Source organism: Gopherus flavomarginatus, chromosome 5 (assembly GCF_025201925.1).
Source record: "Gopherus flavomarginatus isolate rGopFla2 chromosome 5, rGopFla2.mat.asm, whole genome shotgun sequence".
Lineage (NCBI taxonomy): Eukaryota > Metazoa > Chordata > Testudines > Testudinidae > Gopherus > Gopherus flavomarginatus.
In genome coordinates this window covers 36,487,274-36,503,114 of record NC_066621.1, presented here as the reverse complement: position 1 = coordinate 36,503,114, position 15,841 = coordinate 36,487,274, and the positions used below count along the sequence as shown (strand labels likewise).

General features: G+C 51.2%; 3 protein-coding genes across 7 annotated transcripts in view; 2 read left to right on the top strand and 1 right to left on the bottom strand.

Moving 5' to 3' along the window:
- The first annotated feature begins 249 nt into the window (after window positions 1-249).
- CBLIF (cobalamin binding intrinsic factor) lies at window positions 250-6,140 on the top strand. Of its 2 annotated transcripts, XM_050956332.1 has the most exons (9): window positions 250-339; window positions 630-818; window positions 3,160-3,294; window positions 3,937-4,071; window positions 4,366-4,541; window positions 4,777-4,963; window positions 5,268-5,403; window positions 5,609-5,727; window positions 5,925-6,140. In XM_050956332.1, exons 1-9 carry the CDS (start codon window positions 273-275, stop codon window positions 5,984-5,986), a joined length of 1,206 nt encoding a protein of 401 aa, XP_050812289.1. In that variant the 5' UTR covers window positions 250-272; the 3' UTR covers window positions 5,987-6,140. The 2 variants fall into 2 exon arrangements, with proteins under 2 accessions (XP_050812289.1, XP_050812290.1); XM_050956333.1 differs by lacking the exon at window positions 630-818.
- A 2,863-nt stretch (window positions 6,141-9,003) lies between these two features.
- On the top strand, window positions 9,004-13,853 carry MRPL16 (mitochondrial ribosomal protein L16). Of its 3 annotated transcripts, none has more exons than XM_050956423.1 (4): window positions 9,004-9,186; window positions 9,930-9,995; window positions 12,697-12,845; window positions 13,119-13,853. In XM_050956423.1, exons 1-4 carry the CDS (start codon window positions 9,135-9,137, stop codon window positions 13,602-13,604), a joined length of 753 nt encoding a protein of 250 aa, XP_050812380.1. In that variant the 5' UTR covers window positions 9,004-9,134; the 3' UTR covers window positions 13,605-13,853. The 3 variants fall into 3 exon arrangements, with proteins under 3 accessions (XP_050812380.1, XP_050812379.1, XP_050812381.1); XM_050956422.1 differs by lacking the exon at window positions 9,004-9,186 and adding an exon at window positions 9,193-9,824; XM_050956424.1 differs by lacking the exons at window positions 9,004-9,186; window positions 9,930-9,995 and adding an exon at window positions 10,002-10,844.
- Window positions 13,854-14,087: 234 nt separating this feature from the next.
- STX3 (syntaxin 3) overlaps window positions 14,088-15,841 on the bottom strand; it is a 35,687-nt gene continuing 33,933 nt past the window's right edge. The window contains exon 11 of one of the 2 annotated variants that reach the window (XM_050956328.1): window positions 14,088-15,332. The gene's annotated coding sequence lies outside the window, so the exon portion shown is untranslated. Of the gene's footprint in view, window positions 15,423-15,841 lie in introns of both variants that reach the window. The other variant, XM_050956327.1, reaches the window with a different exon arrangement.

The following is a 15,841-nucleotide window of genomic DNA, read 5'->3' as shown; positions in this document are numbered from 1 at the left end:
TCACATGGTCCTTGGTGCGTCCTTCCACTAGCTGTGTACCTGACCCCACCATCACCAGCCAACTCTGGTATTTGTTCTCCGGAATCACCTTGCGAAATTCTTGAGAGTCTGTGCTGTAGAAAGTGAGATAAGTAAATATGATGAATGGTATCAGAGATAGGGCAGGGAAGAGATAGGGAGAGGGCTGGGGCTGTGCTGGAGAGTGCATATAAAGGATGACGCAGAAGGCTGCCAATGCTCAGCAGGAACCATTGCCCAGAAGAAAAGGCAGAATGTTCCCCTGGGCCCTGGCTGTTCTGTGTGTGCTCTGCGCAGCGACCAGCACCATTGATGAGTGCGGTGAGTACCAGCCATTCCCTAGGAGAGACCAGCGCCATGACAGAAAGGGCCAGCAGCCAGCAGGGTGCAGGAGCTGGGCTGGTTCAATATCTCTTGGGTGGCCCCTGAGCACAGTTAAGGAAATAAGCAGAGGTGGCACAACGGGTGTTGGTTCCCAGCATCAGTCAGAGCCAAGAAAGTGAATCCATGGTGGGTAGGGGAGGTTCCTTAATTCATAACCTGGGGCTGCCAAGGTGGCCTCCTAGGGCACATGCCCTCCTGAATGAATGTCTGCTTCTCTCCATCTCCAGTTGTCCCTGCCAACCAGCAGTACCTGGTCACCAAACTCCAAAGTGAGATGGAGAGTTCTGTCACCCTGCAAAGCCCACTGAACCCCAGCATCCTGATCGCTTTGAACCTGGCCGGCACACAAGATAGCATGAAGGAAACGCTACTGGTGCAGCAGATAAAAGACAGGGTCATCAAGGAAGGCACAGCGGGTAGGATGCCAGAAATCAGAGATTATTCTGTGTGCTAGATCAAAAACCCACTGAAGTCAACAGGAGATTTCCATAGACTTTGAAGGGCATTAGACTCAGGTCTTCTGTGCATGCCCCAAATCCCTTCTCCATATATCCTGCCCTTAGAAGAGGAAGTGGTATATCCTTCAGTCATAGAATCACAGAGATATAGGCCTGGAAGGAACCTTGGGAGGTCCTCTAGTCTAGTCCCTTGTGCTGTGGCAGGACCACGTAAACCTAGACCATCCCTGACAGGTTTGTCCAACTTGTTCTTAAAACCCTCCGGTGACAGGGATTCCACAGCCTCTCTAAGCAACCTGTTCCAGGGCTTAACTAGCTTTGGAGTTAGAAAGCTTTTTCCTAATAACTAACCTAAATCTCCCCTGCTGCAAACTAAGCCAATTCCTTCTTGTCCTGCCCTTGATGGATATGGGGAACAACTGATCCCTGTCTTCTTTATATTTGAAGACTGTTATCAGGTTCCCCCTCAGCTTTCTCTTCTCTAGACTAAACATACCCAGATGTTTAACCTTTCCTCATAGGTCAGGTTTTCTATACCTCTTATTTGTGTTGCTTCACTCTCTCCTATTTGTCTCCAATTTTCTTAAAGTGTGGTACCCAGAACTGGATACAAGACTCCAGCTGACGCTTCACCAGTGCTGAGTAGAGCAGGAAAACTACCGTCCCTGTCTTGCATACAACACACCCCAGAATGACATTTGCCTTTTTCGCAATAGCATTGCACTGTTGGTTCACATTCAATTTGTGATCCATGACAACCCCTGGATCATTTGCTGCTGCCCAGCTGGTCCTTTCTTCTGCTGCTCAACCAGGCCATCCCTTCTGCCATCCTGATTTTGTATGATCACAGATCTGGAAGGATCTAGTGACCAGGTTTCCCCAGCAGCTATTGTAAGGAATGATGTAAATGCTGACCCCTAGTGGCAATAGCAAAGAATATTCCTTCCAGACACATTTTGCTGAGTTTGGAGGGGACTGGAATAATATTCCATGTTAACACCCTGGCCCTCTCCACCAACACACACGCAATCAGTGAAGAGGACAGTTACATTACATTCCAGGTTACACACTGACAGGTCAGCTGTCACAATTATAATTTCATATCTAGTCTTAATTCTGCCCCCTTGTGTGGCTGCATTTCTAGCATAAAGGTTCTAATTACAGGATCTCAGACAATTTCTCAAATAAAACAGTGTTTCAGCTCAACGGAAGCTGAACTTATGAGCCACTGAAAACCAGAGGAAGGGGAGTGGAGCTAGAATAGAAAGAGTAACTATAGCAGTAGTTGCTCCTCCTGCTATGTATTTCTATAGCTGTTTTCATCCCAGTCTGAGATCCTTTCATCCAGCCACCTTGTGGGAACAACATTTTATAATCTCTCCCAGCAACACTACACAATGGTTTAGCACAGGAAATGGAGACAAATCCTGTGTTCAATGGAAACAGGATAGCAGATGGCCTGGGACATGAAGAAAACTGGGTTTTATTCCGAACTCTGCCACTTACACCCTTGGGCAACTCATGCAGTTCTCTGGGCCTCAGTTCCCTATCAGTAAAATGGGGACAATTATTATTTATTAGGTGTATTATGATAACACTTAGGAGACCCAATCATGGAACAGGATCTGATTGTGCAAGGTGCTGTACAGACAGAGAACAAAAATTCTTGTTGATTTCAATGGGAGGTTCTTTGGGGCAGGAACTCTCTCCTACTGCAGGGATGTGCAGCGCCTAGCACAACAGGGCCCAGATCTCAGCCAGGGCGCTTAGATGCTATCCTAGTAGAAATAACAATAAACCTAAGGTGGAATTTCAGGAAGAAGGATGTTTTTGGAGCTGGAATTCAGGCAAGACTCCAGGCTTAACAGCCTTGCTGTCAAGAAGAGCAATACAGGATCTAAATTACACAGGAGTGCTCAGGACCTCAGTTTTATAGCCCATCTGATAGACAGCACCTGCTAGCTCTCTACCAAGGTCCTGGAGGCCATACCGACTGCAGAGGAAGAGCAGTAAGTCACCATCACCCTTGTGTAGCACGCAAGTGTCCCTCAAATGTTGCCTGTCCTAACAAAGCCCCATCACAAGCCCACTTAGCTTTAATACCAACACACGCTGTGCTGGCTGCCCCCATCCCGTGCACTGACACCCTCACTCCTCCTGGTGTTTCAGACATGCAATCTGTTATAGCTTTAACCCAAGGAAACAGGAAAGACATGATCTGTGTTGTGCCAAGGACCCCTTGGTGAGTTGGTTACACTTTCTCTCTCTCTCTCCTCTGCTCCCACTCTTTGTACTGCAGAAATGACCTCTGGAGAGGTGGCCCTCTATATCCTTGCCCTCCTCTCATCCTGCGAGGATCCCAAGCACGTCACAGCCAACATCAGCTTGGTCGAAGTCTTGACGTTGAAAACCAAGGACGAGTTGACCTACTTGAGTAAGAGGGGGAGCAGGGCTTCAATGGCATAAGAATTGGACGGGGTCTCAGCAGGACTGGATTCTGCTCCCAGGTCTGCCACTGGCCTGCTGGCAGACCTTGAGCAAGTCCCCGCACCATTTTGTACCTCAGTTATCCCATATGTGCAATGAGGATAATGATCCTGACCTTCTTTGTAAAGAGCTTTGTGATCTATGAATGAAAAGCACTATACAAGAGTTAGCTATTAGTATTCTAATCAGGGAAGAGACTTGAGGACTGGACTCCAGGTCTCCTTGCACCTTTGGGGTCTTGCCCAAGTGTGCCTGGGATCTTTCTGTCCAGGAGGAATGTCCTCTGCAAATCTCCCTGGAGGCAGCAGTTGCCCAGGTCAGCACTGCGCCACCATCTCGACTGAGGGATCACTGGGATCTTTGCTCTTTTTCTTTACCCAGTTGAGTGGGGCACTGTGGAAAGTGCTCTCCTGAGAGCTTAGCATCTCGAAAGTCACCTTTTGTGTCCACGGTGGGTACAGCACAGACGAGGACCAGGACAAGGGGTGCACTTCCCTTCCTGACCTACAGACACAACCTTTAAGGGAGGAGAGGCCCGGTGTGTCTCAGTGGCCCAGTGTTCAGTCACTCCTGCTCTGGTGCTTTCCAGGTGACCATGGCACGCCCAAGACAACGTTCTACCAGCTCAGCCTGGACACCCTGGCTCTGTGCCTGGAAACGGCAGATGTCGAGGAGGCAGCTCTAAGCCTGGCCAAGGAGGCACTGGCCACGGACTTCTCTGTGGGTAAGAGCTGCAGTTAAGAATGTCAGACCCTCCCAGCACTGAGACCAAGCCACTGAGGCTTACTTCCCATCAGGCCCCCTGCTCTGCTCATTGACCTCACCCCTAACATACCTGCTGCTGAGCCTCCCCATTATTTCCTCCTGCCTGCCCCCATTACCCTGCTGTCCTCCTCGCTGCCCCTCCCTGCCAGCTGCATGGAGCTGTGCTCCAGAGAATGGTCTGCCCTAACCACCCTTGCTGTCTCCTTCCACCCTCAATGGTCATGGTGACGATGGGGCGGGGGATGATCTGCAGACACTGGATCCATGGCAACTCTGGCACTGACTTGCGTGCACAATGGGCTGGCAAAGGCTGAGCAGACCAGGATCCTGGAGCTCATCCACGAGGCACTGGACAAGCTCCGACAGCTGATCCTCAGGGCCGTGGAGACCAACACCGCCAATATATACAGCATCGGCTTGGCTCTTCAGGTACCAAATCCCCAACCCCTCCCTGCTGAGAGCACTGGCCTGGTACAGAGCCCCCAAAACACCTTGAGCCATGGTCTGGCTGTGTCATAACTGAGTCGTGGTTCCAGCCTGGCTGGGCAGCAACCAAACGGCCATGGGATGGCGAGCAGTAGGGCTGAGTACACAGGGACACAGCCCCTACTCTTCTCCCACCATGCCCTGCTCTGTTAGAGGCCTCTCCCTCCTCCTTTGACAGGCGCTCAATGTCACTTCAGTGTCCTATCCCTCCGGGGACTGGAGCTGCTCACAGACACTAGCCAAGGTGCTCACCGAGATCTCCCAGGGAGCCTTCGACAACCCCATGGCCGCTGCCCAGATCCTCCCTTCCCTCGTGGGCAAAACCTACCTGAATGTGATCAGACTCAGCTGCTCATCAGATATGGGTAAGGATCACTCCGTAGCCCCTTCACCCACCAGTCACTTCCCCAGCCCCTTGGAGCAATGCAACAATGACCCTAGGGTCCCAAGATCTCTCATCTGTTGCTTTACCTTGGTAGAGGTCCGAGCTGACTGGCCCTGATCCTGGCCTCTGCTCCACTGGAGAATAATCCCAGTCTTGGGGGTTTCCTTGGCTGGTATAAGACTGCTGGACTAGGTCTCCCTCACACCCTCTGGCTGGCCCAGGACCACAACAAGAGCTCTAACCACTAGGGTGACCAGATGCTCCTATATCCTCTCTCTGCTCAGTTATGGTGGAATACACCATCATCAACCAGCTTAGAGGGCAACACTTCACCTACACCATCCGCGTGAGCATACCCAAAGGCTCTGTGCTGCTCTCTGTCCTGCAAGCGGCTCAGCAGGACAATCCACAGGACTTCAGGTGAGTGAGGCAGGCCTCATGTGGCTACAGGTTGGTCCTCCCTTTTGATCACTCTCTCCCTACTGGTGCATCAGTTTCCCTGTTTGCCGCTGTCTCTCTCCTGATCCATCACATCTACATCCCTCTCCTTCCCTGCAGCCAACAGCTGTATCCTCCCCACATTGCCCTGGCTCCCTCCTGACTCTTGCCTTCATTCCCCTTGCAGTTTCGAAACAAAGCAGACTTCCTGGGGCCTCATGGTGGTCTCCATCAACAGCCGTGCTGCCAACTCCAACGACAAGACCTACTGGCAGTTCTTCAATGGCACAGAGCCCCTGGAGCAAGGTGTGGGGTCTGGGGGGGAAGGGAGCAGGCGAGACGGTTGTTGGCAACCACCTGGCAGGGGAACGTGCTTGTCCTCAGAGTTGCATCAGTTCCATCCAAGCAGGACGTTTCATAGGAGGGAGGCAACAGCAAGAGCGAGAGGGATTCAATCTGAGCAGCACCTCTCCTTCCTTATCATCCTGTCCCATTTCTTCCAGGTGTCGACAGTTACATACCAAGTAACAACGAGCATATCAAGGCCGTCTTCAGCACGTACTGAGCACGCAGGTGGCCTGAGGGAGGAAGGGGATGCAATCAAGAGCAGGAGAGGCCTCTTCTGTTGCCCTTCAAGATCACAAGCTGGGCAAGACCTCTCTAGGCTGCGGAGATACATGCACAGCTCATCACAGGGCTGTCAAGGGCAAATAAAAAGAGTTCTCTGGTTCTCATGGATCGCTAAGTGTTTATTTCAACCTGGGGTGTGACACTGGGCTCTCAACAAAGCGCTCAGCTTCTGAAGGGCTCCCCAGTTTGGGATAGTCTCTACCAGCAAGCTCTAGGGACAGATATGATTTCTGCTTCTAAAGAGGGCCCAGATCAGCTCAAACCCAGATTATAGCTGGACGCCAAGTCTGCGTTAGTTAAGATTGAGACCAGCTTTCTGTTTAAAGCTTGACTCTTCCGAGTGCTTCTAAAATCCACATGGCTATTTGGATTTCCTTGAAAGTTGGTGTGCCTCACAAGGCGCTTAAAAGAGTTAGTGTTCCAAATGTAGGGGCATTTGACCAAGTGATCCCCAAGGTACAGCTCCTGAAAAAACATTTTCCCCCTCAAGTTTGTCTAAAGATGCTCCAGAATAGGCCACTCCCTCCCAGCTCTCACAGGGACACCATTAAATTTTCTCCTAATCTAAAGAGGTCCCTAGAACAGGACATTGTTTCCTAATCAACACTAGGGGATTGATAAAGATCTTCCCTTTTAACAGGCCCTGAGATGGGGTCATACCCTTCAGGATAACAACAGGGTATCAATAAAGTGTCTGGCTTTCAAGGAGAATGCTAACATTCTAAAGTGGCCCCAAGATGGGATGATCCCTTTAGAAAAAGAACAGGATACCATCAAGCAGTGGGTCTCAACCTTTTCTATGCTGTCCCTGTCTTCAGGGCAGCGCAGCCCAGTGGCCAGAGTTTATATGGCTGCCCTTGAGCAGTAAAGTGTGTTCCTTGGGTGGTGACTGCCCCAGTGGTACATGCAGTGTGGGAGACCTAGGCCCATCTTACTCCATTGAGTCCAGACCCAGGGGCCTGAGAAACCAATTCTCCTGTGTTTAGGCTCGGTCACTCTCTGCATCCATTCCAATCTCCTGGATCGCTTCCTACCTTCACTTTCAGTGTAGTTAGTCTCCTGGTGTCAACCAACATTTCTCCATCATCTTCAGTGGTTGGCTGGGTGTCTGCAGGGGCCTCAGCGTGGTTGGCCTCTGCAGCCTAGGACTCCTGCAGCCTGAAACACACATCCGCTCTCCTCCTCGGTCAGCCCAAACTGAGCAGAGCTGGTGCCTTTTATACCTTGTCTCCAGTCCAAGCATGCCTGGCAAGGGCGAGGGGGCCTGGCTTCTTCAGCCCACAGAGTGTGGTTAACCCTAGATGGGCCAGTGCGGAGTTGATACACCCTGTAACATATACCATGCGGGGCATTGCCAACTCTTGTGATTAAATTGCAAGTCTTGCAATAATTTGTGTTTCTAACCCATTCGACCTGCACTCCCCTCCCAGAGTTGGGGAGAGAATCGTGACTCCCATCTCCTCCATTTCCAGTTCCCTGCATTGGAATGGCACCATCCAATACATCAAATGGTGTGACTCACACCAAGGTTGGCAGCTGGATATTGGATGGCTGAGGACACTCAGCTGGAGGTGGTCTCCCACTGGGCAGGCAGCAGACAGCGTTTTGAATGAAAAGCTGAGAAACATGACCTGAGAGCTCCCTAGAGGCTCAGAACCCAGAAGGCAAAGAAAATGAACACTCTCTCTCTCTCTATATATATATATATTTTCATGGAGATTTGGGGAGGGCCAATGCAGGGTTGGTGATGCTGCATGTGACCCCACATTAGAGCAGGAAGGAGTTGCAGGGCTCCCCTCTCACCTTGCCATAATGAAAGGGAAGGGGGCTGAGTACCCAGATGCTAAAAGATTTCCTGCCCCATCCCCCGATCAGGCCAATCTGGATGGCTCACCCTGGGTACTAGTCCCCACTGCGGGTTATAGGCTAGGGGGATAATATGGGAGAGCCTCAGTGTCCAGCAGGGCTGGGAGTATAATGTGGGTGAAGGACTCCCACAGCATGAGGGGAAAGGTGCATAGAACCCAGGAGTCCTGGCTCCCAACCCCCCTGCTCTAACCACTAGAGTGACCATATATTCCCAAAGGGAAAATGGGACACCCCATGGGGCCAGCCTTGTGTGAGGCCAACCTAAGCCCTCCCTGTCTCCTGCCCCACGGGGTCACCCAAGCCCCTCCCCCCCAGCACATGAGGCCAGACTGAGGCCGCCCTCCTGTACACAGGACCGGCCCAAGCTGCTCTCCGGAGTGGGACTGGCATGGCCACTGCCCCCCTCCCCACATACCTCTGCCGCCCACACACCATTGCACCTCACATTTTTGGAAAAACTGCATTTGTCCGGTTTGCTCTTGTCAACTGATGACCATTTGGGAAGAGCAAACAGGACAAATGCACCATTTTGCCAAAAAGTTGTGACGGCTGAGACAGGACTTAAAAAAGGGACTGTCCCATACAAAATGGGACACGTGGTCACCATAACTAGACCCCGTCCCTTCCCTGAGCTGGGATGGAACCCAGGAGTCCTGCCAGGGACGATGGGGGTGGGGGGGACCAGTACAAATTACCAGGGCCCAGCTTCCCCGGCCTTGTTTAGCCAGTTCGCCCTTACTGGGGAGCCTAAAAAAAATTTTCACCAGGGCCTGAACCCACGCTCAGCGGCCCCACCAATGCCTACAGCACCCCACCCCCCTTTGTGGCTGCAAAGACTCATGGGGGACCACTCCCTAGCCCGTGCTTTCTAGGACGAGGTTGATGGGGAGAAGGGGAGACAAAGGCGCCCCTGGGGACCTGATCCGCTCCCGACCGCTTCGCTTCCGCCGGTCTTGCAGGCTGGAAACCACTAGTCCCGGAACCAAATCTCCTGACTCTTGTTTCAGCCAGTGCCACACGCCTTCATGATTGCCGGAAGTGGTTCCTCCCGGACGGATTAAGGAACACTCCAAAGATGGCAGCGCCCTGGCGCCATTTCCCCCTCCCCTTCCGCTTTCTCCCTTAGATGCTTCTCAGTGCAGGTCCTGAGGCAGCCTCGTTTCGGGGGCATCCCGGCGCGAGGACACCCCCACTGTCCGGAGCGGCGCGCGACCATGTGGAGGCGACTCGCGCGTCCTCTCCGCGCGCTGCCAAAGGTCCCCGGAGGTCAGACGGTCGCCAACCGACCTTATGCGGGGGCGGCTTTGAAGGGCGAGCGCCCTTTCCTGCCCCTGTGAGCCGGGGTGTTGCCCGCCCAATGAGGGGCTAGCCTTGGCCTAGTGTCCCTCGACACCCACCTTCCAGGCTTGGCCTGAGTCACGCCAACACCTATTCCCCTGGAAGGCACCTTTCATGGGGGGCCTGGGACTCCTGGGTTCTATCCCAGCGCGAGGGTCTAGTGGTTACAGCTGGAGGGGGATGAGTTGGGAGCGTGGACTCCTGGGTTCTATCCCAGTGTGGGGAGGCCTAGTGGTTAGAGTGGGAGGGGCATGGGCTGGGAGCCCAGACCCCTGGGTTCTATCCCAGCAGGGTGAGTGGGATCTAGGGGTTAGAGCGGGAGGTGGGTGAGCTGGGAGCCTGGACTCCTGGGTTCCATTCCAGTTCTGGGAGAGGGGACCAGCAGGTTAGAGTGGAGATTCTATCCCAGTCTGCCTTGCCTCCCTTTCTCCATCTGTAAATTGGGGGTCGTGCCACCTGACCTCTGAGAAGCGCTTTGAGTTCCTCTATGAACAGCGCACTGTTAATGCAGCGTATTAGAGTTTCATTCTGTGCTGGGGATCTAAGTCATGTTTCAGTGATAGCAGGTTATAGTTGGTGATGGTCTTGGCTCTGTGTCTCCTGCTAGTGTTTTATTAAGGGCCAAGGACCTGTGCAAGGTCTCTCTACATCTCCTCTCTTTTATTTTCCAGATCCTTTTTCTGCCAGAGTCCTCAGTGCTGGCCTGAAGAGCTATGTGCTTCCCCAGGATTATACCAGTGAGTGCTGGGTATGGAGAAATGCCAACACAGAAGGGCAGCGGGTGTCTTGTAATGTTGGACACATTTGTCACCTTCCTTGGAAAAGTGTTGGGGGAAGATGTTGAGTCCCTGTGGGGGGCTGGAGTGGTAGGTGAGGGGAGAGCATTACAGAAAGCATATTACTAATTTTTGCTGTGTGGTGGGTATTGACTAAGCGCATTGTCACCATCTCTTGGGGGAGCATGGGTTAGTTCGGAGGCATGTTATTAATCTCGCTTTTGAGGGTGGAGGAAGCATTTTGTAATCTTTGCTATCAGGGAGGACTGTATCAATTCTTTTTTTTTTTTTAAATATACCTAGTTGCATATCTCCTTTGTCAGGAGAACACACCATTTGCTCTAGGTCAGGGGTCGGCAACCTTTCAGCAGTGGTTTGCTGAGTCTTCATGTATACACTCTAATTTAAGGCTTCGAGTGCCGGTAACACATTTGAATGTTTTTTAGAAGGTCTCTATACATCTATAATATATAACCAAACTACTGTTATATGTAAAGTAAACAAGGTTTTCAAAATGTTTCAGAAGCTTTATTTAAAATTAAAATTCAGATCTTATTAGTTTCGTGTGATCCTTGCCCTTGCTTTTCCTTGCTGAGTTTTCCAATGTCTGGTGGCACCTATTTAGATACTTTAAGCAGCACACAGGCTTATAACTCAGAAGTTGATAACCAGCTGTCAGAAGGTCAGTGGCTGGAACCCCTGACCCACAGCTGAGATGAGTGGAGCTGATGGCTGGTAGGGCTGAGCAGGGCCAGAAGCCTGGACCCTGTCTGGCAGGGGGCCTGCGCTGGAACTCCAACTGGAAGCAAGGTGAGTGGGGCTGAGGGGACCTCTGCTGGCAAAGGGCCAGCAGCCAGAACCCCAGAGTAGTGGAGGGCTGACCACCAGAGCTCCTGGGTTTCCACCACTGGTGCCTACCAGCTGGGGTCTCAGCCCGCTGCCAGCCTGGGGTTCCTTCCCCCAGGCCAGCAGTGGTTGCTGGGTGGGACCCCAGCTGGCAAGGGGCCAGCAGCAGGAACCCCAGAGCTGCAGTGGGCTGAGCAGCTCAGCCCACCACTGCTCTGGAGTTTCCACCACCAGCTCCTGCCAGCTGGGGTCCTTTCCCCCAAGCCAGCAGCTGGGCTGAGTGGGACTGGCAGCAGGACCCAGTGGTGGAATCCCCAGAGCCGAGGCGGGCTGAGCAGCTCAGCCCGCTGCTGCTCTGCGGTTTCCACCACCAACCCTTTGCCAGCTGGGTTCTCAGCACACTGCCAGCCTGGAGTTCCTTCCCCTGGGCCAGCAGCAGGAACCCCAGAGCGGCAGCAGGATGAGCAGCTCAGCCCACCCCACGTGCCATGAAAAATCGGCTCAGGTGCCACCTTTTGCACGTGCCGTAGGTTGCTGACCCCTGCTCTAGGTTGTCCTATTTCTTTTGTAAACACCTAGGGAGAGGGGTAATGCACCATTTTCTAAAGGCTAATGCACTTGGGTTTTGGACCAGTGTGAATAGTAGACAGAATCTAGGGGCTTTGAGCTAACAAGTCCTCTGCCTCTCCCCACCCTGTTGTCTAAATGCCTCCCACATATTTGTATTTCTCTCTTGACTCCAGGCAAGACTGAGTAGTAGTAATTTTTGCCAGTTGCTCTTCATCCAAGTGCTGATTTTGGCTTTATTGAAATAGGAGAGAAGCTCTGCTGGTTATGTTTGATGTAAAGAAGCACTAAAGATGGTACTTAGGCCTGTCTACACGTAAAAATTAGGTTGACCTAGCTACATCATTTAACGGTTACGAGAAATTTCCACACAGTTAGGTCAACCTAACCCCACTGTAGATGCAGAAGAGGAGAGAAGATGCAACAACTACAACCCATGAACCTTCCAGTGCATTATCACCTCAACCTAGCTATCGTCTCTTGGAGGGGTGGACTATCTACGTCAACAGAAAAACCCTTCTGTCGATGTAGGAAATGTCTACATTACTGTGCTATGGAAGCACAACTGCAGCACTATAGCTGTGCTGCCGCTATAGTGTAGCCATATGCTTAGGTCTGTATTGGCTCACCAGCCTCTCCCTCCGCCATCATGTAGACATTAGATAAAATGGAGGCGAGGAATAGAGCTTTGTGGGACTGCTTAGATGAGGGCTTTGAGGTGGAGGAACAGTAATCCATAACCACCATCAGGGTTTGGTATGAGAGGACAGGCCTTTGCCATTTCAGGATGTCTCATTCATCCCTTCAGCTTCAAGGAGGTGGAATGCAAATAGTTGGGGATAAATAGCAGGAGGCCCCTATCATTCTCAATCATCTGCCCTAAAAGGAAGCATTAGTGACTGAGAGAATTGGCAGTATTATTACTAGTGTTAAAAAGTAGTTTCTTAAGCAGGGGACTAACCCAGGCTGCCTTCTTGCCTTTCCTTAGAGAAATCAGTGTTCTCAGCCTACAGTAGAGCCAATGTCTCCCCTTGCTTAATTTAACATACCTAGTTGTGAGATACATAGGCTTAGGTCCCTGGCCACACTTTCAGCAGCTCAGTGAGGAAAACTGACTGATGTTTCCCTACTGACTGTTCCATATTTGCACCCTGTAGCTACAGAGCTGTGCCCACCAGACCAGCTGCCCCAGTGAAAAAGTGAGGGTGCTTGTGAGGCATGCTGACATCTCTTTTGTTCATCCTTCCAGACATCTCCATCCCTGACAGACCCAAACTGAAGTTCATGGACAAAGTTCCAAGTGTACCTAAAGTGAGGCGGGAATTCAAAAACCTACGTGACATCCGTGGCCCATCCACTGAGGCCACTGAGTTCACCCAAGGACAGTATGGCATTTTGGTGAGTGGGAGAGGAGGGGAGATACAAATTGGGGTCACCTTTGGGCTGATTCAGCCAGAGCAAGGAAAACAAAACCCTAGGAGCTGACCTTTTCACCCAAAGCAGCTGAGATCATTAGGGCTTACTCCATCCAGGATGAAGACATAAGCTAAATGAGGCCGAGAGAGAGTATGGAAGTGGTATGAGAGGGAACTGTAAATGGGTGGCAGAAGAAGCCCCTTCACCTGTATTTGAGTCATAACTCCTGTGCTTGTGCTCTCTCTCTCCTTGCAGGCATTGGGTGGTGGTTACCTTCATTGGGGTCACTTCGAAATGATGCGCCTAACCATCAATCGTCACCTGGATCCCAAGATAATGTTCGCTGTGTGGCGCATTCCAGCCCCTTACAAGCCCATCACCCGCAAGAGCCTAGGCCAGCGCATGGGTGGGGGCAAAGGTGCCATCAACCACTATGTGACAGCAGTGAAATGTGGCCGCCTCATTTTGGAAGTGGGTGGGCACTGTGAGTTCGGGGAGGTGGAGCACTTCCTCACACAGGTGGCCAAGAAGCTGCCGTTCCCAGCCAAGGCAGTCAGCCGCCAGTCCCTGGAGGAGATGCGCCAGGCAGAAGAGGAGAGAAGACACAAAAATCAGAACCCATGGACATTTGAGCGTATCATCACCTCCAACATGCTGGGGATCCGCAAGGTGCTGAGTCCCTACGATCTAACGCAGAAGGGGCGCTACTGGGGCAAGTTCTTTCTGAAAGACAGAGTGTGATGACAGGAGGGAAAAATCTCAGGGCTGAGTGCCTGGAAGGAACCTTGATCCTCCTTCCTCAGCAGGTGTGAAGTCCCTCCTGAGTGCATCCTATCTTGTTGTGGTAGGCTCTCAGAGGGTGGGCATTGCTGTGGAGATCTGCCCCTCAGCTCCAGAGGTGGCTGAGTTGTATGCAGTAAACAGGGAGGTGTGAGGGACAGGTTAGGGTAACCAATGATCATTTTGGATTAATAAAGTTTTCCTACTGTGGCATGGTCTTGTGCCTCTGTGTCCTGTGTACCTTGACGGCTAGAGAGGATGATTAAGGGGACATCCAAGGAGTCTCAGATCCTCTGTGGAGTATTAAGTTAGAGCCTGTATTGCTGCACATCTGACCAAGTCAGGAAGATGGATCTCTCATGCTGCATCACTGAAGTTCTAAAGAACACTTCTTCCCAGATGACCCACCAACCCTGCTACATACTGAATACACTATAGCAGTGGTCATGGAATTGAACTCTTTATTCAGAAAGAGGCTTCTGTATAGATGATTGTGCCTTTAGAAACAGTAACTATACAGATAACAGCTGATATAAATTCAGGGTGGGGGCTATCTTAAGCACTGAGTGAGGCAGAGAGTCCTCTGCTCCACTTACACCTGACCCTTAAGGGGAACATGTCATTTGCCCTCTGTTAACTGGGGAGGGATCATTAGATTTCATGGAGATCTCCCTCTCTCTGAAGAATCTCTCACTGATGATTATTCATACATGAGCCAATGTAGGGGAAAGCAACCTTAGAGCTTTCCTCATGTGGATAGACAAGGAAGGACCCAAAGGAACAGAAGCATCAGGAGATGTACAGAGTGACAGCATCCAAGTCGCTCCTGCCTACTGCAGAAATGATTTATCTGAGGAGAAGGGGAAAACAAACACTCAAGTTGACACAGTTTGAGGTTTCAAAATAAGTGACATTTTCAGAAGAAAGATTTTTCTGTAGGATAAATGAGACTATCCCACAGATCAACATGGGAAATACAGTCTGTTTTGTGCCCAAGAGACCCTAGCGGAGTGAGTGAAGGGCCTTACTGCCTTCCAAATATCAGTGATTCAGGTCAAGCATGTTCTGATTCCCACCCTCAGCAGCAAGAGTGAACTGGGAAAGAGCTAGAGACGAGGTCACAAGAATCAGAGAGTGAAAACAGTTATGTTGCTCATCTGAGGAAAGATGTTCCAACAGTTCAGTGCCTGATTACACTTTTGATGTACTGATAGTTACAATGTCAGATGTGGTCTTTAATCCCTGGCTATCAAGGAGGATAACAGCCCCCAAGAGCAACATAGGCAGGATTGTGCCATTCCCTACCCTTCAGTAATTTTGTGCTGAGCATACACATTCCATTGAATGGATGTCCTCTGCCAGCTGGTCAGTCTCCACCCACAAGTGGGCAGAAGGAGCCACTAGGACTGAGAACAGAGTTGAACTAGAAGGTTGATATTTAGAAGCACTTCAAAACAGCCAATAAACATGGAGTCTGAAAATGGTTACATTGGAAGATGAACTTCTCTTAGTGTCAGCTGGCATCATCCCTGTGGTGTCTTGTTTGGTTCTGTCTTTGCGGCCCATCCTCCCTGTTCCATTCTGGCTTCCTCTGCCCCTCCAGCCAGGAACGCTCTGAATGGTGAACATCTGACAGGTAGGGTACACTAGCCAGGCCTGTGACTTCTCAATAAAGAGGAAGTGATAGAGCTGGTGAGAAATCCAGATGGGAAAGAACATTCAACGGGTGGCACCAGGGTGCAGAGTGGAAGAACGGTGAAAGGCCATCTGCAAATCCATCTGAAAAATCAGAGCAAGAGACACCAAAGGAAAAAGACAGAGGGATCTTGCAGTTCCATCTACCTCATGGTCCCCTTTTCTGCCAGTAATCTATCGTCCCTTGTTCTTTTTGGCATTGTCCCCTTGATCATCCCTCAGGCTTGGCAGTGATGCTCCTGAATTGCACTTCCTGCTCACTCCTCAACTTCCCTTTTTCTCCTCATGAGGTGAGAGCTCCCCTGCTGCTCTCTTATCTGACTCAGCACCCTACTGTGCCTCTGATCAGTTGTGGCATGTCAGATACCTCAAGCATTAGATACAGCACTGCTGAATACAGCAGCTAGACACCTAGCAGGCTGCCAGTCTAGAGCACTTCCCCCCCCCCCCCGCCCCATCCAGAATAAGGGCATAAAGCAATCACAGCACAGGGAACGCAACCC